Source organism: Orcinus orca, chromosome 19, assembly GCF_937001465.1.
Source record: "Orcinus orca chromosome 19, mOrcOrc1.1, whole genome shotgun sequence".
In the NCBI taxonomy this organism is placed as follows: domain Eukaryota; kingdom Metazoa; phylum Chordata; class Mammalia; order Artiodactyla; family Delphinidae; genus Orcinus; species Orcinus orca.
The window spans coordinates 32343356-32370755 of record NC_064577.1 but is presented as its reverse complement, the minus strand read 5'-3'; the positions used below and the strand labels follow the sequence as shown (position 1 = coordinate 32370755).

At 44.4% G+C, this 27400-nt stretch overlaps 1 protein-coding gene across 2 annotated transcripts in view; it reads right to left on the bottom strand.

Moving 5' to 3' along the window:
* Positions 1 to 241: 241 nt before the first annotated feature.
* Positions 242 to 27400, bottom strand: part of RNF213 (ring finger protein 213) — a 112625-nt gene continuing 85466 nt past the window's right edge. For both annotated transcript variants that reach the window (XM_033438679.2, XM_033438682.2), the window contains 24 exons: positions 27061 to 27230; positions 26862 to 26961; positions 22828 to 22939; positions 22036 to 22249; positions 21599 to 21789; positions 20441 to 20563; positions 19530 to 19640; positions 18657 to 18896; positions 18247 to 18328; positions 17385 to 17419; positions 15949 to 16043; positions 13733 to 13892; positions 11713 to 11881; positions 10371 to 10462; positions 9352 to 9603; positions 8057 to 8189; positions 7631 to 7714; positions 7035 to 7215; positions 6563 to 6764; positions 5362 to 5439; positions 4239 to 4433; positions 3714 to 3803; positions 3442 to 3620; positions 242 to 2222 (listed from right to left, as the gene is read on the bottom strand). In XM_033438679.2, the coding sequence (XP_033294570.1) occupies positions 2069 to 2222; positions 3442 to 3620; positions 3714 to 3803; positions 4239 to 4433; positions 5362 to 5439; positions 6563 to 6764; positions 7035 to 7215; positions 7631 to 7714; positions 8057 to 8189; positions 9352 to 9603; positions 10371 to 10462; positions 11713 to 11881; positions 13733 to 13892; positions 15949 to 16043; positions 17385 to 17419; positions 18247 to 18328; positions 18657 to 18896; positions 19530 to 19640; positions 20441 to 20563; positions 21599 to 21789; positions 22036 to 22249; positions 22828 to 22939; positions 26862 to 26961; positions 27061 to 27230 (3442 nt within the window). In that variant the 3' untranslated portion in view covers positions 242 to 2068. The remainder of the gene's footprint in view (positions 2223 to 3441; positions 3621 to 3713; positions 3804 to 4238; positions 4434 to 5361; positions 5440 to 6562; positions 6765 to 7034; positions 7216 to 7630; positions 7715 to 8056; positions 8190 to 9351; positions 9604 to 10370; positions 10463 to 11712; positions 11882 to 13732; positions 13893 to 15948; positions 16044 to 17384; positions 17420 to 18246; positions 18329 to 18656; positions 18897 to 19529; positions 19641 to 20440; positions 20564 to 21598; positions 21790 to 22035; positions 22250 to 22827; positions 22940 to 26861; positions 26962 to 27060; positions 27231 to 27400) is intronic.

Sequence of the window (27400 nt, the reverse complement as noted above, 5' to 3'; positions counted from 1 at the left end):
GCGCCTAGAGCCCAGGCTCAGCAACGAGAAGCCATTACAATGAGAAGCCCGTGCACCGCAACAAAGAGTAGCCCCTGCTCACCACAACTAGAGAAAGCCCACGCACAGCAACGAAGACCCAACACAGCCAAAAATAAATAAATTAAAAAAAAAAAAGAACCTTCCACTTTATGGACACCCCTGCAAGGACATCTCCACGAACACATGAAACCATTCCCCAAAGCCTCTTCCCCAAAGAGGATTCTTTAGCAGCAAAATTCAAGTTTATTAAAACAGCTATGACAAGTATAACAAAATTTACATCTGCCTGTGCTAGGCCAGTGTATTTCTGTACAAACAACAAGATAATGCTAGATAATGACAGTTAACACTTTGAAAGCATAGCATACAAAACAACATTATCTTCATCAAAAAAATAAAACCTTCATAAAAGTGGGAAAAAAAAATTCTCCCCCCCCACCCACCAAAGGAGGTCTTCACAGGCTGGCCAGCTCCATCCCAACTCTGAGGTATCAAAGGAGTTCCAAGTGCAAACTGAAGGGATGAACAAGCAACTCCCCCACTCTCACATCCATTAAATGCACAATCCAGCTGATATTGTGGCAGAGTGCCTTTGCATGGAATGATTCAACAATCAGAGGTTACTACATGCAAGTGGATATTGTATCAAATCCTGGATTCCTGTGCTCCCCGTTATCAAACATGGTGAAGAGAAACCAAAGTAATAGAAATGGAGCACGGATTCTTCTACGGCTCCCTCCAATGGTGCTGAAGGGCCCATGGTGTCCTTGGCGAGCATTTTCTATTTTTGTAGCTCTCCCCATTCCATGGGCCCAATTTCAAGTTGATTGAGTCATCATCTCATTCAGAATATGTATGAAAAGACATTTACCTCTGACTTGTAAACAACTGTCATCCCAGGGCTAACAGGTGCTGAGCTATCTAGGAATAGGAATTAGTCCAGAGAGGTCAGAAGCATCAAGTAGATTTCGAAAAAAAGGCACAACACAGTGAGAAAAGCAGCGCAAGATCAGGGTGTGTTGACTATTCTTTATTTCCTTTTTCAGAAATGTGACTGGTTTTATATTCTCTCTGAGTGTTATTATGCCTTGGCTGAGACCCAAAGAAAGGACCAGATAGTCATACACTTGGGGAAATCAAGACCACACTAAGAGTTCATGTTTATTTGGCAGAATGGTAGAGAGGCAAAAACTTCCCCAAGAAATGCCAGAACCATGCCTTTGATCCAAATTTACACTGATAATCTTTCATTTAGAATTTACTAGAATACTAGAACTGGAAGGAAATCAAACCAAGACACCGAAAGTGTCCTTGACTCTTGGCCCAGTGCTCTTCACAATGAAAGCTTGTGGGCTCTGACCCTGGAAATTTGGCAGTGACTCATTTGCGGGCTTGGGTGAGGGCTGGCTAGTTTGGCCTCACGGCACTCACAGAATGCCCTGACTTGTATTTGTGAGAAGACAAAAAAGAGTCTGGCACTTTTTCATATCTTCTTGAAAACCTAGAAATATTTGTACAATTTTCTGAATTTAAAGGAATGGAAGAAAGAAGAAAGCCAGATTCTTGTTTGTGAGTGCAGAATAAACTAGAAAAGAAGACAAATTAATAACCCCATTTTCCCTCCCTGTCACTATGCAGTGGTCTGAGGAAGAAGGGCCTGGTGGGCTGGGTACGTGCATCGTGAGAAGCTAGGACATCTGAGGCACAGATTCCTATATGTGAAGCTGAGAAGCTATTTTTTGGTTTTTCCTGGAATGCAGAGGATGGTGGTTTATTCTAGTTTCATATAATCTTCAATTTTCACCTCCTAATGAACGGTATTCAGAATATGAGAAGATAGTTTCAGAATATACACATGTTCCTGAAACAGCTTGGCTCTCAAAAAGTTGTCAGCCGGACAGCACATCTTGGTCTCAAATTTAGTGCTGTGCCAATAGCTTTCCTTCTAAGCACGCACAAAGGCAATAGCCCCCAAAGGAACCCATCCCACCAGTGAGGAGGCAAGAGCCGTCTCTGCCCAAGTCTCTTGCAGAGATAGAAAATGATTCTACCTCGTCTGTCGATTCCGTTTCAGTTCAGCAGCCATTTTCCACACAGAGACACAACTGGAAAGCAGTATCTCTTCTGGGAACTGAGATTCCATTTCGGGAAGAATTTCACTCTCTTTAGTCTCCATGTAACTCACCAGTGTGTCTCTCAGGCTGAAAAACGAAGGAACAAGAGACAGCGTTAAACAGTCATGTGACATAAGGAGACCATCACTGGTTGCTTTTTCAGGTCGTCAGAGAGCCAAAGTGCTCATGAAGGCCAGAAATAACGAGAGTCAACCAACTGCTGAGTTACCGACCTGGCACTAGAATCCTAGGTTCAAGGTTCTAGTACATCCCTGCTGCTCCCCACACTGCAGTACACATACCCTATGGGATGGAGCACCCCCTGATAGGGGCCCCGTCAGATGGTTCTAAGCACTCTAGTGATACACCTGCTTTACAAAAAAAGCCTCGCCATTCAAAAAAAGCTTATATTCCAGTTCATCTGTATCAACAAAGATCGTAAATTCTCTAGAAAAGGGATCTTCTTTCCCTACACTAAAAGTCCAGGATAGTAAAGACTTCTTGAATAAGTTCAAAGAATACAAATGTAAATAGGCATATGCCATATACATAATGGAGGAAAACAGCAATTACGAAGTGTGTCGGTGAGGAAAACTGGAGTTTCACTATCTATCTATTTAGAAAAACAGTAAAGCTAAATCCCTACCTCAGGCCACACATAAAAATAATTGGTTAACAAAACAAATGTAATATATAAAACTATAAAAGCACAGGAAAAAACATGGGAGAATATTTTATAACCTTGGGATAAGACTCCTACAGGTATATTTTTCCTAAAGAGTCCTTGGAAACTTCTGTAGGAAAATTCTGCCAGATTTGGCTTCATAAAATTAAAGATAGAGCATTTGTAACAAAACAGATAAAAGATTAAGAAAAAGACAAATAGCCCAAAAGAAAAATAATCATAAGATATCAAGAGGCAATTTGGAGGAAGATATACAAATGGCTGATAAATATTTTCAGCCTCACCAGTAAATAGGAAAATACAAGCAAAAATGAGATCCCATTTTTGGGCCATTAGATTGGTAAAAATATAAAAGACGAATAATATCCAATGTTGGGTATTCTTATACACTATACATTGGCGTAGCTTTTTCTATCAAATTTAAAATGCACATCTCTCTGACGTAGGAAGTCCACTTGTTATAATGAGAATATATGACTTTTTTGCAATTGGTAATGGTACATCAGCAGGAAACCAATTTCTGCAGTAATATAAGAATGATTTTCACGTCTGTGGAAGATCTCGGGAGACGTGGCAGAATGTTGTGTGTGTGCCTCACTCAGCAGGCTTACAAGCCTGTACCTCCACTCAGGGTTGAAATTCTCCGCAGTCTTGGGGTTCTTTAGCTTCAAGACTATCATTTCGTGAAGTTCCAGGAGGAAGGCATCCAGGCCAATCTGATTCAGGAAGGTGTTGAGCAGCTTAGCATTTTCAGGGCTGAGATCAACTTTGTACCTTGGACTGATTTCCCCAAATGGCTCCTGGAATGAAATAAGAACACATGACACACGGAAGCCAGGGAAGGGAGCGTGCAGCTCCTTTCGTCCAGGTGGACAGGAAGAGGCCAGACTCACTTTTCTCAGTCGAAGCAGATGTTCAGACTTGTGGGCAGAGAGGAACTGCCAGAGGGAGATGGTGTGTTTTAACTGGCATCTGTTTAAGGCCTGAAAGAGAACAGAACTCCTGAATAGGAGGTGCTGTTTTCACTTGGCCCCGCACTGATTCCACCTCCCTCACCACAGAGGCACCTCTGCTTCGTCCACTAATTCCCTGCCTCATCTCCAGAACGTCTCTGAAAGCCCTCTCCCCGCTGCAACATCTCGGGGTCCACCAGCGGCGTGCAGTTTGCAGGCACGCCTCCGCATATTTGTGGCACTCAGTCTAGATCTTTAAGTTCCAAGCACATCTCCGCCTTTCCCATCAGTGTGTTCTGATTACACTGTGGGCTGGCTCGGGGAGGGGGTGTTCTTGCCTCCCCTCCTTTTCAGGGGCTGCTTAGATCAGTACTCCCTGGGTGGTGGTATCCCAGTAGGAAGTGAGGAGACGATGGAGGGGGACAATGCTGATTTCCTTTGGAGAGAGGCTGACATGAGACCCACCTCTGAAACCTGTGAGGCCTGATCACCCATCCGCAGCATGTCTTGGATATACACCTTTAAGTGCATGTTTGGATCCCCCCCAGCTGTGCTCAGAAACCCCAACGTGACTTCTATGGCAGACAGAGCTTCACAGGCATCGCTGTAGGACTGCAGTTGTCCTCTGATGGCACTGATGGCCACGTTGGGGAGGGGGCTCTAGGAAGTCAAAAGCAGGATAGAGTTCATGGTTGGGGCTTCCTGTGCACTGCTACTTGATAAGAGTGCTTACCTTCTTCACTGCTAAGGCCACAAAATGGGACAGACTCTCTAATTTAAACAGCATTAAGACTTCCCTGGGGGCGCAGTGGTTAAGAATCCACCTGCCAATGCAGGGGACACGGGTTCAATCCCTGGTCTGGGAAGATCCCGCATGCCGTGGAGCAACTAAGCCCGTGCGCCACAACTACTGAGCCTGCGCGCCGCAACTACTGAAGCCTACGTGCTTAGAGCCCGTGCTCCACAACAAGAGAAGCCACCGCAATGAGAAGCCCATGCATCGCAATGAAGAGTAGCCCCTGCTCACCGCAACTACAGTAAGCCTGCGCGCAGCAACAAAGACCCAAAGCAGCCAAAAAACCCCCAAAAAAACCCCCCAAAAGAGCAGTAGTTAACGCTTGGTGCTTGTTAAGTGTCAGCAGTATTTAGGTATGTTACAGAAAGAGAGATGAACTCACTGAATCCTCAAATCAACTTGGTGAAGATATGCATATGGACATATACATACATACAAACCACACACATATACATCACACACACACACCCCACACACATAACACACATAAACCAGAAAAGCAGGAATAAATAAATTCTCTGAACCTTTTGCATCAGCATACACAGTCATGACATCATTGCTAAAAAACTACAAGCACAAGATTTCAATCTGTTTATACTCAACAAGAAAACTTCTGTTGATCTGCTGTCCTGCTTGCCGTCTGGCAAGAGCACTGGGCTCTGAACGTAGGGAGGCCCTGAAACTCTTTGGTGCTCATGGCAAATGCCAGGAGTGAGGGTGGAAGAGTCCTAACATGGATGGAAACACTCTGATAAGACAGAGGCACACGCAAATAAGATTGATCATCATCACCTGTGGCATTTTGTTCTTGATGTCCATGAAGAGATGTTCATAGTTCCAGTCACGTCTGTACACCAGAGTGGGTATTCCCTAAAGTGAGAAAGAAAAAAGTCTTTGGAAATGGAATCCACTGTGGAGGTTTCCATCAAATGACAATATATGCTTGAGCAGAAACTCAAATGTAGTCCCATGCTATTCAGTGCATCACCAGGCAAAGCAGGCAGCTCCTTGTTGCTACGTGATGTCCGTGTTTAACCCGTAATCTATGGAAACAGTGACATGAGGAACCCAGCCTGGCCTTTGTGGCCAAGCAGATACTGTCACATAGAATACTGTGGCCTGCAGGCCGCCGGGGGAAGTAGGTCCTGAGGACCTCCCGATGGGACACTGAGAACAGACTGAATGAGGGGGCACTCTGCTAACAGGGAGAGCAGAGTGAATTAAAAGCAGCCTTGAGCTCAAACAGTTCATAGTTTAACTGCGGGCAGGGAAGGAGCATAAATATACTGAAGTACCATACCCTTGACTGGACCTGGAAGGAGCAAGTACAGCCCAGGTAAAGAACAGATGGGGAAGTGCAGGGTGCATTCAGGGGAGGGAGAGTGATCCAGTATGTGAGGTTATGGGGTTCAACGTGGGGAACTGGCTGGAGACAGGGTCAGGGCAAGGCCACAGGGCCTTTTGTGCCACATGCGCATCAAGGTTATCCAACAGGGTGGTGGGATGCAGATCTGGATGTAAGAAATGTGGGCTAAAGAGCCTGAAGGCAGGGACCAGTTGGGAGCTACCGTAGCAGTGGAACTTAAGGACAGATGCTTTGAACTAGAGCAGCGGGCTCTGGTGGTGAAACGGGGGTGCCTGATGGCTATGGTGGTGAAACGGGGGCGCCGGATGACAGACTGTGTGTGCAGACTAAAGGAAAAGGGGGAAAACAATGAGGTTTTGGTGGTGCCATTAATTATGGCATAGAAATCCCGACGATGAGTCCATTGAGACCTGCAGACACCCTTGGGGTAATGTGTGGATCCAGATGCATAGACAGCTCCGGAGAGCTGTCAGCCCCAGTGGCAGGGGTGGTCATGGACACTGGGGGTGTGGAAGAAGGGTCCGTTGGTCCCTCCTCACTTTGAAACCACTGTGATCAAAGCCACACTCAGGGCAACTTTTGCAAAACAGACACACCGACCACGTAAATACAGCAGGTCAGCCTTGCCTTAAGGGTTAGCCTGGGCTTGCCCTGCAGGAAGCGGCTGATGATCTGGCGCTGGATCTTCTCCAGGTCAAACTCCTGCAAGGTCTCCCCCCCCTGCTCCACGTGGTACTGGCAGTTGGAGAGAATTAGTGGAATCAAGTCCCGCTCCACTTCGTAGCTGATAACGTGCAGGTCGGCGACCTCGGAGGCATCGACGGAGTAGCTGGGGGACAGATAGATAGAGCTCAGCACTCCAGTCATGGCCTGGTGATATGGAGTCAGCTCCTGTCTGATGTTGCCATGGGCTGTGCAGATGAAGGGACATGCAAATCTGTGACACTTGTGAGGGTGGCCGAAGGGTATCTGTTCGAGAAGGACCTGAAGCCTGGCTCGCTGTCCCCACGCCTGGGGACCCTGCTTCCCTGCTTGTGCCGCCTCAGAAACGACTTCCTGGGCTGAAAGGGCGTCCCCTGCTGCGGGCCTGCACGCTCACCTGTTGTCTTCCTTGGAGAACTTGTCTACTGCGTAGACAATTTCGTTGTGCAAGTTAATCAAGTAGCTGACTAAGGCGGTGGAGCAGAGGCCCCGGCCCTGGCGGCGTGGCAGGATGACTTCAAAGTCAGTGTCCAGATCAAGGTTGCAGCTGCAGTAGTCTTTAGGTAGCTTGATCTCACCTTTAAATGACAGAGGGGCAGTCACCTCCCTGCTGTTTCTTTCACAGCATCAGGACTGGGAGCCCACCACGGTGGGAGTGGGAGCAACGCAGAAGCCACCTCAACAGAACAGAACAGAGCTGGGAACCAGGCGTGCTTTTGCTTCCCATCTCTATTTTATGTGCTGATAAGTTTCAAATGTTCTCAACTCCTTTTTGATACCGTATTTATAGACTCAAGAGGACTGAGGGTTTGCTCTTCCTGATATGTTATGCACTCATCTCAGACACCCCACCAAGAGTCCTCAGATCCAGCATTAGATGCACACAGCATGGCACTGTGAAGACGTGGAACAAGAAGAGTTAGGCTGGAGAGAAAGGGCCTTCAGAGAGGTGCTCCTATAATGTTTAGTGTTAAAGGGGATTTGACACTTTACCATTGGTCTCCAGCGATCGCCTCAGCTTGTTCCACGTCGACAGAAAGATAATGATTCTGTTCTGGGATAACTGCTTCAGCCCATCTGTCAAACAAAACACTTGTTAGAACTCCAAGATAACACCTACCCCGTCTAGGTCAAACCAACAGACTTACTTGCTCTTTGACCCCTACCTTCATGCCATCACCAACACGTTCTAAATGCTGTTTAAACTAAAGCTGAGTTTGAGGAACCAGAGAGGGAGGTGTTTGTCTGTTACGGCAAAAGCCTCTAATGTGTCCCAGGGATTCACAGCACCTACTGCCTTATGCTACAAGCTTAGGGTACAGAGCACACGTTAGCCCTGAACTGGAGTCTCCGAGTTGGACTGATCCTTTTGAACCACAACAGGGATCGTCCTGATCCCCTATGAGAGCAGAGACCTACCTGAATTGTGACTGCTAATGAAACTTTTGACGGATCTGTATTCAACTTCTGAAACATTCTGGAATCGTTTCACTAGATTCCTTTGTAGGGCCAGAATCTCAGGCAAGAATTTCACCAGTCTCAGTTCTGCTTCCTAGAGAAGGGAAGACCGCCAAGAACACTTTTTAATGTACTGGGGAAACAGACTTCAAGGCTGGCTCAGGATGTGTATTTGTAGTTTAATCTGGTCAATGTGCCATTTTACATGATGACACATAATGATACTTGAGAATGGGGAACAGGCCACACCATTCTTTCAGCAAGTACCTAGTGACTGCTTACAACGTGTTGGCCAGTGTTCTTCTACCCTCTAGAGGTTGGGGAACAAACCCGTAGGGCCGACACATCAAATGTGTTTGCCAGAAGCTGATGAAAGAAAGCAGCCTCTTGAGGCCATGAGATGGGCTAGGTGTGGAGAGGAGCTGCTGAGACCAAGAAGACCAAGCTTTTAGGCAATGAGGCTTGGCGCTATTCCGGTGTTGTTCTGAAGACCTAGGACCTAAGCTTCTTCAGTTTAATGGACCTGTGCATATCAGTGACAGATCACAGTATTAACACAATGGCCTTCCCACTGGGAATTCATTTTCATTAACTGACCCACAGAAATTTCTGAGTCATCTTACTTCTTCCTAGACTGCATATATTGGTCCATGGAGGGAAATGATTAGAAAAATCTATTGTAGAGAATAAAAGTTCAAATGGATTAAAGTTAGGAACCGTGTGTAATTCTGGTTCTAAAAGATATGACACACACTTTACTGCTCTCCTCCCCACAATCCCACCACCACCCTCACTCCGAATGGTTCGGGAACAGGGAAGATTCTTTGTTTGTTTGATTTTGGCTGTGCATTCTTAACTCGAGTTATTTTATTCAACAGACACTCATTGGTGACTAACTGCTCCAGGCACTGGGGGCAGGGGTGAAGATGAAAAGACAAAGGAAACATTTTCATTGTATTCTTTCTTGCTGAGTGATTGGGAGACACCCTGCTGGCCCTCAAGTTCTTTACAGATACCTGCTCATTCCAACTCGTGTACATATTTCACCTGTGACTTTATGTTTCAAACAACTCATATAGATTGATGTGTCGAGAGATCTCTGCTCTATCCCTGAGTCTTCTGCCAGAGACATTCTATTCAAAAATCAAAGTAGTCTGATGGCTGTCCCATCCTCAGGACTAATCAGACCAAATGAGAGTGGGGCCTTCACGTCTCCAAGGGACATGTAGGCAGCATTCACGGAGAGGCAGCCTCACCTTCTGTAGGAACTTCCAAAGGACGGGCACTGTTTCTTTGCCATTCTTCTGCTCCACAATGTGCTGGAGGTTCTCAATGGTGATCCTTTTCCTGCAGCTCCACATCTTAGAGCAGTGAACCACGCTATTCTGGGGCAGGTGGGGCAGGAAGGCCACTGGATCACCGTACACGATTTTGGCCACAGGATTGGAGCTGATGCGCTCATCTTGGCTGATCCGAGTGTTCACCACCAGGAGGGTTTTATCTAGATGCTAGGTAAGGAAGCGACATGGGATCTGGAAATGAGATGCTACTGCAGACAGGCTGGACACCTAGTGACCTTACCAGTGGGCAGATTCAGAGACCCGCCCTCGTCGTTTTAGCCCGTAATCAAATATTCATATTTGCCATCTTTTATTATAATTTATGTGATCCTTATTTGTAGGTTTTTATCTTCCCAAACAGAACAAGTCTCAGAGACCTATATTTAATTCATTCATTCATTCATTCATTCATTTATTTATTGATCTTGCCACACAGCATGTGGGATCTTAGTTCCCCGACCAGGGATCAAACCTGTGCCCCCTGCAGTGGAAGGCAAGGTCTTAACCACTGGAACCACTGCCAGGGAATTCCTCAGAGACCTTTATTTTATTACCATTATTTTACTTGATGACTTCTATTTCCTGACCGGCCTAGTTACTCTTAGTAACATTCTTATCTGACAGGGTTTATTTCTCTGCCTCTTGCTCTTACATTCTGCTGTAAAAAGTAACGGAGAGACAACTACTGCCTGCACTTTCTGAACTCCCAGTAATTCCTCAACCTGACACACTGACCAGCCTTGGGAGGGGATAGGATGGGGTGGGGGCAACAGGAGGGTGGGGTGACCGGATAGAGAAACCTAAATCTGGGGCTTAGCATAGGGCTTCAATAAGGGACACTTTCAGAAGGGACAACAGACCGAGCACTCAGTAGAGGCCCAGGAAACACGCTCCCACACTTTCCCAAAGTAGCCCTGTAGCTCTGCATCACTTACCTTTAGTTCCGGCAGAATAATAGTCTCAACAAGCTTTTCCCAGCTGTTCCTCTTTTCTCTGGTTGACAATTCTGCGTCAAAATTTAAAGACCCTACAAAGAAAAATGTGTCTGTTACCAAGAAACAAAAGCAGTCTGCATAAACACTAAATAAATGTTAAATTGAAATAATGCTCCTTTTGGGGTTGGGGGCGGGTATATCTTCCTAAATTAATCTCAGCATTTAAAAATGGTTCCTGCTGCTACCACCAACCTCATGATCTTCATGAAGACACTTAGAACTCTAAAAACTCTAACCCACATAATTATCATCTTAAAACCATTCTGAACAAAATTACTGAAAGGACAGTACTTTAAATCAGAAGCCCACGGGCAAAATAATGGTGGCCAGTGGTAGCACCAGCTGCCTCAGCTGCTGCCACCTGGGCTTGAGAATGGAGGCGGGACCCTGTGGATGCCCGCGTGATGCAGAGTCCTGAGGAAACTGTTGGCACGCTTCCAGAATTTGATCACTTTGTCAGTATGATACTGGGTGAGCTTACCTAGTTTGAAATTGCACTAGAATGAGAGGCTTAAAATAAAATAAAGTTTTGCTAAATGGAAAATATATACTGATGTTGGCTTCTGGCAAAAAAGCTCCTGAAGTGGGAATGGATTTTCTTGTAAAGTAGCAGGACATTTTATTGCTATTGTTATAATTTTAAATAACATTGTCATTACAGTGGTAATTTTAAAAGATTTTTGCAGATAAGCAAAAAGAAAACAAAACTGTTCTTAATTCCACCACTCAGAGATAACCCTCTTACTAACTTGTCTTACAGACCTTTCCTTTCTGTGTGGATTTTAAATTTTAAAATAGAAAAATTAGCTTAGCGAACATAATAGACAGCCTGCTTTTTCATGTAACAAACTATGGACACGGACATATATTAAGTCAGCCCACAACGGCAGTATTTTTTAGGAAAAGCAGATGCTGCCCCCGCAAAACAGGACAGATGTACAAAGAGACCAAGCTCCAAGCGCTTATCAAACATTAGTCTCTCTGATGGTGATGTTTCTTTAACACACATCACCTGTTTGGGATGACAACAATATGTTCCCTATACAGTGGGTAAACTACAACGGAGGCTGACTTTTGAAACTTAAGCCTCCCCAGTACACTGGCATTTAACACTCTGAGCACACTCAGCAGGGGATCAATGGAAAGGCCCTCCCCTCCCCCACTCTCTGGAAGGTTCATGTCTTCCTGCTTCCCCTTCCTCTCGCTCTGGGGTCCGGACGAGTGCGCTGCTTCCTCTGCTGGCCGTGCCCCACGCCCCTCGGCCCCATGCCCGGCTCCTCACTGTGGCCGTGCTCTCTGAGGAGGTGGCTGAGGACAAGATGCACCACGCTGGCGGTCTCATCTGCACTCCTCCCCAGCATCTTCATTAACTGCTCCAGGTCTCTCTGGATATGCTGCAGCAGAAACCCTTTTGGATCCCTCACCGGAGGCTTAATGATGTTCATCAAAGCCTGTGGGGGCAAGGGGACAAAATGTCAAGCCAGATCTTGTTTGTGGAGGAGATGGCAAGTTCAGGAGAGGTCAGGAGGGGTGAAGAACCAGCCCCGAGCCAAAGGAGAGTCTCTAGGAGGGATGTCAGTGTGATTCAAACAGCAGTGGCGAGAGAAGGCTCAGGAGCAGAAATGACCGCAGTCTGAAAACAAGTGCCTTCTATATCCTCAGTGTGAAGTAAAGAATTTTCAAAGCCTGAACTTTTTGCTATCGTGGTTAATTAACTTAGAGGAAATGCAGCCTGCTCTCTTTCTTCCCCAGAGCTGCAGCAAAGACAGGTAAAATCATGGTTATTTTAGCCTCTCCATTCCCAGGTGTGGACCAGAGACATAGAGCCGTTCATTAAAAATTGATTTTACATAATCTGACAAGTAGTTCCCCCTTACCACCATAGACCACAGTGAGAAAAATTAGGATATGCGAATTTTATATTATGTTTTGCATTAGGTAACAATGACGTATTTGAAATCCACAAGAAGTGGCTAGAACTTTTTATTTTTTCAACTATTTTAAATAATTTATTAAACATTTTAAATGTTTATTAAAATTTAAAAGTCAAAGTACAAATTATAAGAATGACAATTAAAAATTCAGACCAAAATAGTTTAAATAATGCTAAATTTTTTATTTCAATTTTGATTTTAATTAAACTTTCTAAAATATTTTCAGGGCTTCCCCAGTGGCGGAGTGGATAAGAATCTACCTGCCAATGCAGGGGACACAGGTTCGAGCCCTGGTCTGGGAAGATCCCATATGCCACGGAGCAACTAAGCCCGTGCACCACAACTACTGAGCCTGCACTCTAGAGCCCGTGAGCCACAACTAGTGAGCCCACGCACCACAACTACTGAAGCCCACGTGCCTAGAGCCCGTGCTCCGCAACAAGAGAAGCCACTGCAATGAGAAGCCCGCGCACCACAACGGAGAGTAGCCCCCGCTCGCCGCAACTAGAGAAAGCCCTTGTGCAGCGACGAAGACCCAACACAGCCAAAAATAAATAAATAAATAAAAATTTAAAAATAAAGTATTTTCATATTAAGTGTTTTAATTCTAATGTTCGATATCCATCTAATTGTCAAAGTAAAGAATTGGTATCATATACAGTTAGCTTGAGGTCATATTAATATCACCCTGCTGGTTATCTTTTACAATTATTTCCTTTTTTAAACTTTCAACAAGTTACTTTTAGAATAAACCTTATGCCTTCTATGGAAAAAAAAAAAGAATTCATACCAGGCTTCAACATGTTTCATCTGGACCTACATGCACTAATAAATGTAAGCTAACAAGATTTGTTTTATATTGTAAAGCATTCCTTGTGTGTTACTATTGCCAGTAATATTCTAATGAATGAGAACACCTAGAACCACAGATTGGACCTTCAAAGAGGAGTAAGAAAACAGTTACTTATTTCTACCAAGTATCCTAGCTAAGGATACTTAGTTATCAGAGAAGCAGTACATTCATACTCTCTGAAAGGAAGGAGTGGACCAATTCATTAATCTCTTTTCCCTCACCCAAGCACTCTGCCACTCAGATCTTCCCCATACTTCCTAAATAGTTTCTGCCTCTGATGTCAGTAAGGGCACAACACATAAACGTCACAGCATTCAAACCTAGGAAGTAGTCTTGTGTTTCAAGGGGCAAAATCAGAGAACTCTGGAGCGGGAAAGGGGTTAGTCACAATGAAACCAAGCAGGACCCTGCAGGGCCTTCCCAAGAACTGGCTAGGACTTTTTAGACAAAAGGATTCACCGTGAAAAAAATTACTGTAGAAACTAAACACATGGTTGGGCAGTACAATGCTCTACCTGGGGACTTTGGGTGGCTCCCCAAAGCATAGCCAAATGAGTGAGTAGCCGGATGAGAAGGAAGACCACTGGGGACAGCTCTCGGTCAGATACCATGGCCTCGCCTCTCAGTGGTGGGTTTCCCAGCACGTGGCCAGTCTGAGTTCTGTCCATATTGTTTCTGGAAAGGACAAGAGAAGACAGGGTGAAGGCTGAAGATCACCATTTCTTCTCAGCTCTGGGGGCACACTTCCCATTCTTAGAACCTGGAGACCAGGTTCAGAGTTTTGAAGAAAACAATGTTAAATTACATATTCTACTAAGCCTAGACTACTTTCCTATATTAGAAGATTTTTTTTTTCTGCGGGGGGCCACACCATGCAGCATGTGGAACTTCCCTGACAAGGGATTGAACCCATGCCCCCTGCAGTGGAAACATGGCATCTTAACCACTGGAACACCAGAGAAGTCCTAGACCACTGTCCTAAGAGTCTTCTTCTTTATAGACTGACCTTTCTGGCTGACTAAAAGCCCACAACAGTGTAAAGTGGCTGTTTGTGAAACTAGTGGTTGCCAGTGGGGAGAGGGAAGGGAGGAGGGGCAGTATAATGGTAGGGCGTCAAGAGGTACAAACTATTATGTATGAAATAAGCTACAAGGATATATTGTACAATACAGAGAAGATAGCCAATATTTTATAATAACTATAAATGGAGTATAACCTTTAAAATTGTGAATCACTAGATTGTACACCTATAACTTATATAATATTGTACATCAAGTATACTTCAATTAAAAAATAATAATAACTTTGAAGAATTTCCCTGGTGGTGCAGTGGTTAAGAATCCGCCTGCCAATGCAGGGTACACGGGTTCAATCCCTGGTCTGGGAAGATCCCACATGCCACGGAGCAACTAAGCCTGTGCGTCACAAATACTGAGCCCGCGCATCACAACTACTGAAGCCCGCGCACCTGGAGCCCGTGCTCCACAACAAGAGAAGCCACCGCAATGAGAAGCCCGCACACCGCAACGAAGAGTAGCCACCGCAAGGGGGCTTCCCTGGTGGCGCAGTGGTTGAGAGTCCGCCTGCCGATGCAGGGGACACGGGTTCGTGCCCTGGTCCGGGAGGATCCCACATGCCGCGGAGCGGCTGTGCCCGTGTGCCGTGGCCGCTGAGCCTGCGCGTCCGGAGCCTGTGCTCCGCAACAGGAGAGGCCACAACAGTGAGAGGCCCGCGTCCCGCAAAAAAAAAAAAAAAAAGAGTAGCCCCCGCTCACCACAATTAGAGAAAGTCCGCGTGCAGCAACGAAGACCCAACACAGCCAAAAAAAAAAAAAAAAAAAGTTTTGAAAGCATAAAAAAATGGCTGTTTGTGCTAGTCCTGGGGCCATGTGTCAGGATGGAGGTCTGGACCCGCTTCTTCCACTGAATCATTGTGGGGGATCGGGGGAGCAGGCGGGCAAAGGACAGTAAGAGTTTGGAACGGCTGATATTACCATGGGAATATGTACACACTGTTCTCCTTTTCCCAAATCAAAAACTGGGATCCAAGGTCTGGCAAAGGATTTGGCATCACACCCAGATGGGAGGTATAGTGTGATGGGTACATTCAGTTGCAAAGCTACTGAAGATTCTAAGACATTCTGATAGTTTATGGAGATAACAGATTAGCATATTTTAAACTGCAACAGCACTAAAAGAGCTAGAATATATGATGAACGTAGAGAGGTCACACCTCCTATTAAGGGAGCATGTATAACCATACTCATCTCATGAGCAAGTGTGGGATTATGAGATCAGATTTTTAGCTGGATTCTGAAGTATTTGATAAGATTGACTATGTCTCCTCTATTTTTCTGGGAAAAAAAAGAGTAAGCTAAGAGAGTTTATAAGTGACAGACTTAAATGTGCCTCTGAAATTGGTCACCTGTTTATGTCAAGCAATTTCTACAGGGGTTGTGCCCAAGATTCAGATGGAAGACATCTGAATTAACAAGTATTAATAAGTATTAACGCGTGGTCTGCTTTGCATTAAGAGCCCAGTTAGCCAATGACAGATCAAATGCCTCACTACTGAATGACCACAGGGACCCTGGCGTTGATATCAACAAGACCCAGGTCCAAATGTACAATAGTAATTGATACTATATTTAGTATTGATTTATCAGCTGGAACAGAAACAGCCCCAAAGCCCATGGTTTGACTACTTAGAAAGGAGATAAAATCTTACATACTCGATAACATGAAATCCATCCTTTGGTTTGTGATTAATCCCTCCAACTGGAACACCACAGTCAATACAAAAGCTCTGTTCCATCGGCAAGCCACACTAGGATAAACACAAATGAGACCCCGGCTCAGTTTGGACAAATGCCATCGTGCAAATGAGCACATACTTACCACAGGAGGTAGCGGACGCCACTACGATTGCTTCCTTTAGCATATGTGTGTGTCAGGTGGGGCTACAGGAGCCCTGGGAGACAGGGCAGGCACTCCATGCCAACTATGTTGTATGTGGGCAAATATAGACTTTTAAAAAATAGAGACAATTTAAGTTTTATTCCTAAATAGTCACTTTATAGACAAATATATAAAACTCAATCCTCCTTTCTCATATTCATCACTGTTTTCCATTCATTCCCCCACCTATCACACTGGCCTTACTGCTTCACTATCTAACACCAGGAATACTATAGCAGCTTCCAAACTGATTTCCCTAACGCCATTTGGACTTTTTTATTTTAAAAAAATGTAACCATATGATTCACTACTTCCAAAGGCTCATTTTTCAAAATCAGATTGTGTGCTACTACATACACTGAATAACAGTCTATCACAAACCAAACCAGTCTCAGGTTCCCAGACCACAGAATTTCAGGAGCAGTTTTAGGAAGAATCTATTTTAATCCTGTTTCACAGACAAGTAAGTGAGAAGCTCAGAAAGATAAAGTAAAATGCATATATCAGGTTTATCCTCCAGGTCGCTTATTTATTTATTAAATAACATTTGTCTGTTTCAATTCAATAGCCTGTTCTGAGCAAGGATGGATGACACTATGAAGGGCCCTGGTTGACGCTTTGGGATTCAGAGATGAACAATACACAGATCTTCCCCCAACGGGCTTACAAGATGTGTGTCTCATTTTCCTATCCTTTGGTATCTAGACCCTATCTCCTCCCTGGGACAGTAATCCAGCCTACGGTCTAGTCAACACTTTGTTGTCACATAGAGACCCATGTCACTGATCTTGTGATGCAGTGGCCAGGAAGGATGGCCAGCAGTGGTTCCTGTCCTGTAGTTTTGTCTTTCAAGGGACATTTGGCAATGTATGGAGGCAGTTTTGTTTGTCACACTGTGTGAGATGGGATACTACTGCCATCTGGTGAGTTGAAGCCAGGAATGCTCCTAAACCTCCAACAATGCCCAGGCCAGCCCCACAATAAGGCGTTATGTCCACAGGGCTGAGACTGAGAAACCCTGGCTGGAAAACCTTAGTACCATTTGGATGTTTAGTCGTAATACCTAGAATAGCCGGCAAAATGAGTCTATGTTCTCCCAAAAGGTCCAGACCCTCATTATCCATCCTCCTCCTCCACAGCTCCCCTCCTCAGACCTGGAGGAACACACATTTTGAACCCCCCAAACCCTACCCTGAATACCAAGACTCACCTCGCCTACAGAGCACGCGTGACCATTGGGACATGCTGTTAAAAGAACAAGACACATGTTGGCTGATGAGGTTTCACCTAATGACCCACGGTTAAAAGGGAAAGCTAACTCCCTCCTCTCTGGTCTAACCAAATGCTGACGTGGACCTGATTTCCCAAGCACATTACCAGAAATCTTGAACTTTGCTAGATATTAGAACTCATTAGATATTTGACACATACCAGGAGCTCAACCGGTATCACTGAAAAATAATGTCTGTGTTTAATTTCACAAAGCAAAGAGAAACTAGATTACAGGTTCATACCAGGGTTTACTTTTGGAGGCAGGGTGGATAGTATTTTATACCCTCCTATTCACTCTCTTTGATTTTTTCCTTTTGCTATGAGCAGGTTTTATAACAACTTTTAAAACTAGTTTTAAAAGATCATCTACTCAAGGCAACAGCAAAATTTACATAAAGTCATGGGTTATATTATTCTCTCCTTCAGTTCTATATTTCTAAAAGAACTATCTTTGGGTCAAAAACGTGGCTGTATTGTGAGCTGGCCCTTGACTGAGCCTCTCATGTGGTTCCCAGCACCCCCTTCTCCCCAAAGGGCATATTCCAGGGAACAGAAGTGTACCCTAAAAGACCCTCTCCCTGTGACTAAGAAAAAAATAATCTGGCTCATCCACAGTCAGCAGGGTACCAGTTCCTGCAAGCTGTTCATGTTCTGCAAAGGCAACCACGGCAGAAGGAGGTAGGCGCATAAGGACCTTCAGGGACAAACCCGTGGACCCCAATTCTATAACAATGTCTCATGTGGTTTTAGGATGCTCTTCAAAGCTCAGGAGTGGGATTCCACCTCAGGCCAACACTTACTGTACCAGTGGACTCCTTCCAGACCCATCCACTTCCTAGCTTGAGCAAGCAAGTCTTCAGGCATCGTTGGAAGAAAGGCATTCTGAAAAGTCAAAAGAGCAGGGCTGGCTTTAGCTAAGTGAGCATATCGACGGGCTGTCACTGATCAGCAAGAGGTCTCAAGTAAGAATGTGACCTTGATTTTCTTTCTTCTTGACCTAAAAAACTCTCTATGAAGAACACAGAACAGCTCCCTGTGAGATAACAAAGGGCAAGGCAAGTTTTTCACCATCATTGTGGACTAAAGGGTCAAGTGAGACAGAGGCAGATGGAGAATCTAGAAGATAAACAGGTTCAACAGTTTCTGAGGTACCGGCTGGGTCTCTAAAGTTTTTCCTGTGAACGCAGATGCAATCATATCCCAATCTTACCGCCATGAGTTCTGGGGAGAAGGCCAAATTCTTTAGGGGTTCCAAGACTTTGCTTTGTCCACAGAGAAGGATGGTTGCAACATGAATAGCCATTTCTATTACTGTCCCTTCAAGGCTGTTGTCCCCAGGACCCGTCCTCAGCAGGGGTAGTTCATTGTTCACAAGGGATATTGCAAAACGTCTCATATCAGGAGACAAGGTCTTTCTTTCCTCAATGAATTTCTTCATAGCCTCACATTGCTGACAGGAAAGAAATGAAAATACAACAAAGCAGAATATCATGTGAATAGTGAGAGAAAACCAAAGGTTTGCTCTTATGTCACTCATACATTTTTGATTGCAAATACCTATCAAATATCAAGGTTAAGGGGAATTCCCTGGTGGTCCAGTGGTTAGAACTTCATGCTTTCACTGCTGAGGGCGCAGGTTCAATCCCTGATTGGGGAACTAAGATCCCCGCAAGGTGAGTGGGGCAGCCAAAAATAAATAAATAAATAGATAAAGTTTTTTGCATTAAAATAACTTTGATTTTTTTTAAAAAAAATCAAGGTTAGAATGGCTAAATGGTTGCTGTTTGAAGGGAAATTATCTGGAGAAGAGAATTCTCCTCTACAAACACAGAAACCACATACCCAAGCACTAGTTTTCATAATTTTGGAAAACATTATCTTATGTTCTTGACTGTGTTTTAACTGTTACTCTAAAAGCTTTGGATGAAACAGAAAGTAATTGCTCCACATAAGAAGGCTGGAAACCCCAATCCTAGAATTTTAAAAATTGGGGGCATAACTGGTCTTTGTGACTTTTACCTCTATTCAAAAAGTCCCTCCAAATTATGAGACTATGAACACAGCCCTGAAGGCTGATACTCACCTGTGGCTTAGGAGGGAGGTTTGCACTGTGCGATCTGTACAAAGTCGTGACCTCTCTAAAAAGTGCTAACGTTAGGTGGGCAGCCTGCTGAGTTGTGGGGCTCCTGCAGGCCTGAAAAAGCAAGGATATCAAGTGAGACTTAAAAAATCTAGCTCAGGGCCAGAATCCCATGTGATTCGTATATGAATATGAAATGAGATCAGCCCTTAAGCCTTGGAGAGGTTGAGGGAGCCTTTCCCAAGACCCTGGGCGCCTGGGACCCTGCACCTCAAGGACCATCTTCTGGAGAAACAACTGTTCATAAACATTCTCATATTGAACTCAATGCATATTTATCAGATAGCTTACAACGGAAGTAACAGAGATCACCACCTGTTCTCTTTCTGACTACTTCACTGGTCCTAGAAACTTTTCCTGAGCAGAGATAAGATACTTATTTCCTCTTTTCCCAGCAAAATGCCAGGGTAAACAAGGGCTCAAAAAGGAAACATGACCAGAACAATTGGAAGATTAGATTCTAAAAACCCTGTATCTATTAAAATAAACACATGCATACGCCTCTATGGGAATTATGAGGCTACACAGATACAGGTTTTGCTTCCTGTGCCATCACATGTCAGAGCAGAAGAATCTTGGAGGAAGTGACTTTTTAGCAGGGTCTCAAAGAAAGTAATGGACATAAATGAATCAGAAAGGAGGTGCCGGTGGTCTCGTGCAAACCCACCACCCCAAATCAACCACTGATGCTCCCCTGTTCGCCAGGCGAGCCCGTGAGGCCGTGAGCATAAGACTTCTGATGCAGCATGTCACCCTGTGGGGCCTCTTTCGCTGCATCATTTGACACCAACAAGACAAGACTTAGGCTCTGAGGGGCCACTGTGTACGCAGAGCAGTCCCCCAGTCCAACATACCTCCAGAGCAGTCTCAATGGCCAGGGGCTTGCACTCCAGAATGGCTTTGCCCAGTGCATCGCGGAGAGCCTTGTAGCTGTCCCCATGCACCAGATACTGATCCATCTGGCCTGTATGATCCTTCTGCAACCCCAGGAACACAGGGGTTAATCATGGTGGAGACAGTGTGAGGAATGCTTAGGAAAGAAGCTTCTTGATAGGTAAAGGGACCAGGCAATCCTAAGAGGTTTAAAGGCAGCTGAACCCAGTTTCCGGGTCCAGACTGAGGCATGACATCCCACTGCTGTTTGGGAAGCACCTCCTCAATAGATGAAGAGCGAGGAGTGGGTGAAAATCTGGGGGAGGTGATCTTGTGGCTGCTTTCCTTCTGCACTCAGAGTAGAGCACCAAAGGACTTCAATACGTTAGCCCTAAGCTCCAGTTGGGAGCAAACAAAAAGCCAGGATCTTTAGTGCCATTTTTGTAACTCCAGGACAGTAAAAATTCATTCATTTCTGAGCACTAGGAAAGGACCACTGAGCAGCCCTGAAGCCAAAATGCCTGCAACTCTGTCATCCTTAGTCCTTTCCTATCTCGCCTGCCAAGGATAAAAAGGGCTTATTCTGAAAGCTGAAGGATTTTTTAAAAAAATATTTATTTATTTATCTGGTTGTGCCGGGTCTTAGCTGTGGCATGCAGATTCTTAGTTGCGGCATGCATGTAGGATCTAGTTCCCTGACTAGAGATCGAATCCGGGCCCCCTGCATTGGGAGCATGGAGTCCTCACCACTGCATCACCAGGGAAATCCCTGGCTGAATGACTTTCAATCTGCTAAAAGCCAAAGCCACAGAATCATTCTTTTGCTTTCCCTGTGTCAAACTCTATCAGAAGTGATATCTACATATGCTGTGCAAGTAGGTGACAAACACATCACACATACACACGCACGCACACACATATCTTTCCCCTAGGCAGGCAGTCTAAATGTGATCACGAGCTGGGTCAATCAACTGAAGCACAGAGACAGAGGAGAAGACCAGAAGAGATGCACGCATTTTCCGTGATGGGTGTGGGAGAAGGTCAGGGAGGAATGGAGAAGCAGCAGCCCCGCTCCTGGGGTTGGGGGGTGGGCAGCGGAGCTGAGACAGCACAGGGGCTGCTGGGACCACCCTTCTTACCTGCTGTGCAATGACTCCCCTGGGAAACACCCAGTGGGCCGGATGGCCCTGTCTGGAGAGGCTCTGCACAAACTCCATCCCCTGCTGGCTAGTGAGCTTCCTCACCAGGTATACTCGGTACCAGTCATTCTGGACCCGGGCACAGAAGTGCTCCACCTGCCGCAGGTAGCGACGCTTCTCCTCCGCCATCTCTGCAGAGCCAACGAGAAAGGCTGAGTGACGGCTGAGGGTACTTGTTAGTTAACTGTCTGGAACAGAGGCTAGTAAGAGCTCTGGGGCCTCCCCTTTAGGAATTCACAGTGAAAGAACTAATCTAGAAGAAAGGGGACATGGTACAGACCAGTATTACTCCAAGAACCAGCTTCCCACACTTCCTGAATTTCTAGATCATGGGGGCTCCCGGCCTGTGGTCAAGAAAGTTTGGGAAGAAGACCTGCCTGAGCCGTCCTGAAGCTCAGAGAGGATCTCAGAAGCCTTGTCAAGACAGAGGCGGATGCGGGCCATCTCCTGCAGGTACTCCACCGAGGCCTCGCCAGCGGGCTCTTGGCTGCATCCCACTGGTCGGTACGTCTTAAGGAACTGGCCTTCCTCTCTTAGGTATTTCGATTCATCCCTCATGAAGAAAGTATTATTCTTCTCATGTATTGAATCCTAGGGAACATAGAACCAGAAAGAAAGGATATTATTCTTTTTTATTTGCGAGTCTCCCACCTTCGAAATTTCCACAGTCTGGTCGTGGAGAATGCAGGAAGGATAAAGAATAGTGTTGTGGGTTTGAGTGTACATTTTTTGAATCATGGAAAACTAATACCCCTTTTTATTTTAGGGGCAAGAAGGAGGGGAAAAAGAAAAGCTATGATGAAAGATTTTATTATCTAATATTATTTTTTCATATGCACTGTAAGATTTTTGGAAGTAACAAAAATATGAAGAGAATAAAAATTAAAAGTATTCACAATCTCACCACCTGGAGACAACTCTGGTGGCATATTCTTCTATGCTTCTTTTTTCCCCCTCATGCACGTGCGCATAAATGCCAATATATACAACTGCTGAGGGCAGAAGCAACGTTTTTGAAACTTTTTTTCCCCTGCATGGAGCAGAGCATCTGTTAATGTTACCACTTAATTTATATTCTGTAAATTTTCAGAAAAACACTATTCCATCACATAAACCACATGGTTTGGAGAGTTTGAAAAAGAAATGCAGGGAGGTGATAATCAGCTTACCTCCAGGCAGCTGCTAAAGAGCACATACAATTCAGCTTTATCTTCAGCCAGGAACGGTTTCTTTTCCAACTGGGACAAATAAGCCTGAATATAATCCTTCACGTCACGGAAGCTTTGGAAGGAGAAACATTATACCTGGTTAGTTCAGGTCTGGAAACTCATTTTGCCAAAAAAAAAAGAAAAAAGGTATGTATGTATGTATCTATTTGCCTGTTACCCATCCCCCCCTCCGTGTATAATTATATATATATACACACACATACATGTGTATGTATAGTTTGTAACACGATTTTATGAAAAATATTCTAGCACCAACTTGGAGGAATATAAAATTCCCTATTTTAGACTAGCTGTTCTCAAACTTTTTGGCTCCAAGACTCCTTTACAGACTTAAAAATTATTGAGAACCCCAGAGAGCTTTTGTTTCTGTGGATTACATCTACTGATATTTACAGTATTCGAAATTAAAACTGAAAAAAAATTGAAAATATTTATCAATTCATTAAAAATAACCATACGAAACTCATTACATATTAACATAAATAATATTTTTAAAAAGCTTTTCCAAAACAAAAATTCATTAGTAAGAAGAGGGGTACTGTTTTTCATTCCTGCAAATCTCTTTAACACCTGGCTTAACAGAAGTTCACTAGATTCTCAAATCTGCTTCTGCTTCTAATTGGTTGCACTATATTGAGTTATATGAGGAAAAATCTGGTCTCACACATTATGTAGCTGGAAAAGGGAGAAATATTTTAGTAGCCTTTTCAGGTAACTGTGAATATTCTCCTTTGACACTACACCAAAACTTGATAAATGATAATTTCTAAAGGTTAGTTGCAATGTGCAATCTGAAACCCTATCAATGCACGTTTCATAGTCAATTACATTAAAATCAAATGGTCTGCCTTGCACTTCAAATGGATTTCTTTTTGATCAATGCAAAATTCTCTGACATCAAGCATCAGTCACTTCAAAAATACCGGTCCACTGAGCTGTGCAGATCTGGCAAATGTTGACACATTTTAATTTTATGATATATTTTAAAAAACCTCACATTCATTATCATCAAAAGGTCTGTAAGTATTAGAAAGCTGATAGGCTCCCGGTGGAGGATACAGGTTTTCCAAATTTTTATTTTAATTTTTAAAAAATGTATTTTTTTTTTGGCCACACTGCATGGCTTGCAGGATCTTAGTTCCCCAACCAGGGATTGAACTCAGGCCCTTGGCAATGAAAGCGTGGAGCCCTAACCACTGGGCCACCAGGGAATTCCCGCCAAAATTTTAATATTTGCTTAAAAGCTTGAATTTTATCATTAGCAACAAAACCATCAGTTCTCTTCCTTGATGTGACAGGCTCACATCCCTTGGTTTCAAGAAAACACCTGCCAAATGCCCAAGTCTGAATAAGTGTTGTTTGTCAGTCATTCTTTCAAGTACAAGTGGTATTCCACAAAAAAAGCAGCCAAGTTAGCATGTAACTCAAAAACCGCATGAGTGATTTTCCTTGAGATAATCCTGTACCTTGGTGTGCAGCCGGAGTGCTTTGTGTGTATCTCTCATTTCAACAGAATATTAAAAAGTCATATCCTCGAAGGTGGAGATTTAGTAAAATTAAGAATTTTTATAGCTTCGTCAAGGACATTAAGTGAAATTGGCATTTTAAAAAACTATATGTGGTTGGTGGTGACGGAAACAATGGCCAATACCGGGGTTTTCCTCATGCTAAGATGCTACCACATTCACCCTTCATTACTTTAGTAACATCAGTGCAAATATCAACATGTTGAAAAAGCCAGATAATATCTTAGTGTTATTTGCAGTCTCATCAATGTTGTCCCCCACACAGGTCTGCCTAAAGAATGGATGCCTACATTTCCACAAAGTATGTCTAAGTCTGGTCTGAGTGATTTTTTTTTCTTTTTGGCTGCATTGGGTCTTCATTGCTGCACACGGGCTTTCTCCAGTTGCGGTGAGTGGGCTTCTCATTGCAGGGGCTTCTCTTGTTGCGGAGCACGGGCTCTAGGTGCGTGGGCTCAGTAGTTGTGGCTCGCAGGCTCTAGAGCCCAGGCTCAGTAGTTATTGCACACGGGCTTAGTTGCTCCGTGGCATGTGGGATCTTCCCTGACCAGGGATCGAACCCATGCCCCCTGCACTGGCAGGCGGATTCTTAACCACTGCACCACCAGGGAAGCCCCTGACTGATTCTTAATACATGAAAATACTCGAATCACAAAAGCAACGACACAAGTATTTCTCAACCCAGGGAATGACAATGCAGATTTTTAAATTGTGTTTTATGTCTCAAGATTTTTATTTCAAAATCAGTTCTGTAAACTCTACTCTCTAAATATTTCAAAACAAAGTGTTTACCTTTAAGCATTGTTTGTACTCATGTTAATGTGTCTACACTATATGTCAAGAGGTATGCATGTTGATGATACTGTTCCCTTTCTCTAAGCAAAGAGATTCAAATGAATACAGATTTCACACATTTACCAAAATTAATAAAAATCACAGAATATCGGGCTTCCCTGGTGGCGCAGTGGTTCAGAGTCTGCCTGCTGTTGCGGGGGACGCGGGTTCGTGCCCCGGTCTGGGAAGATCCCACGTGCCATGGAGCGGCTGGGCCCGTGAGCCATGGCTGCTGAGCCTGCGCGTCCAGAGCCTGTGCTCCGCAACGAGAGAGGCCACAGCAGTGAGAGGCCCGTGTACCGCAAAAAAAAAAAAAAAAATCACAGAATATCAAAAGAGGCTCTTCTCACATCTCAAGTCAACTCTTTCCATGTATGCCTTAAAAGCCATTTTCAGGTACAGTAAGATACTAGTTCCGTAAGAAAATGTATTTTAAGAGTATTTTATTTGAAAATCCTCCAGGAATCCTGTTTGAAAAAACTATTTCACAAATAATGGGGGGAAAAAATAGAAGCAAAATAAAATGCCCGTGGACAAGGCTGTAGCAGATCCATGCTTAAATGTAAATCTAATCTCCATCCTGAGTCACCTTTCAGACATTTAAGTTAGAAACAGTTGTTTCTATTGGAACTCTTCTTACAGCATCTTGATTTTGCCATCACCTCAAGGTGTACTCTATCAAGTCAGAACACAGGCTAGGGATACTGAGTATCTTCCAAAAGAGCCTCTAAATACAGATCAGCTTTCTTTCTCTCTCTCTTTCTTTCATTTTTGGCTGCGTTGGGTTTCTGTTGCTGTGCATGGGCTTTCTCTAGTTGTGGCAAGCATGGGCTACTCTTTGTTGCAGTGAGCAGGCTTCTCATTGCAGTGGCTTCTTTTGTTGTGGAGCACGGGCTCTAGGCACACGGGCTTCAGTAGTTGTGGCACGTGGGCTCAGTGGTTGTGGCTTGCGGGCTCTAGAGCACAGGCTCAAGTAGTTGTGGTGCACGGGCTTAGCTGCTCTGCAGCATGTGGGATCTTCCCGGACCAGGGCTTAAACCCGTGTCCCCTGCATTGGCAGGCGGACTCTTAACCACTGTGCCACCAGGGAAGCCCCCTACAGATCAGCTTCCTAAGAATTTTCTAAAATAGCATAATTTGACAAGACCATTGAGCTGAAGCACCATATGGACTTCTCTGTCCATTTATAGAATCAGAGAAACTTAAGAGCTGAAGCAAAACTTAGACAACATCAAGGGCAAGCAGGGTGAGGGGAGAGTCTAACTTATCATCCAAAAGACCACAAAACTTTGTAGCTGTGGAATTGAGATGAGAACCGCAGATTCTTGACTCCCGACTTCCCGCACGTGTTACAACACCTTGCACCCTTCCCCCAAATCTGTCTTCTTCCTAACCACGTGCTTGTAGGCATGCTGAACTCATAGCCAGTATGTGAATATGTCAAGGACACAACCCATACAGATAAAGGAACAAAGGGGTTTCTTGCTGAAAAAGCTTCCACAAGTCATGAACTAGCTACAGGTTCTGCAAAGAATGCTTGGCAGCAAAGAAAAAGCCACGAGGAGAATAAAAAGTCAAGGCGTTCTAGAGGCAACTCCACGTTCGTGGTGCTCTCACCTGTACTTCAAAAGCAGTTTCAGTACCACTGAGCGGATGACAGGGGTCTTATCCACAACGTCATCAAAAGGAGAAAGAGATTTTGTGTGTTCACGGCGTCCTTAAACCAGAAGGAGAAAGGTAGATCATCGTTCACATCAGACATAAAGAGTGAGATGAAGAACTGAATTTTTAAGTCTATAGGAAGAAATCCACTCACTTTGGGAAGCCTCTCGAAAGAGCTCCTTCTCTACAAAGAGTAAAGACAGCAGAACATTGACCACATCCTTCTGAGGTGGAGAATTGTCTTTGAAGCACATGGTAGAAACTAGGTCCACAAAGAAACTATTGCACATCTGCCGGAAGCGAGCATGTTTCTTGATGACCTCCCTTAGGAATCGTTGAAAACCACGGTCAAAAGGCTTATAGAATGTGTTCCAGAATCCCTCCCTACAGAGTGCTTTGGGATTTGGACAGCATTTTTTTTTTTAATTAAAAGATGCAAGTATCTCCTTACATTGATTAGAACCAATCTCCAAAACTGCAGACAGTACATACAC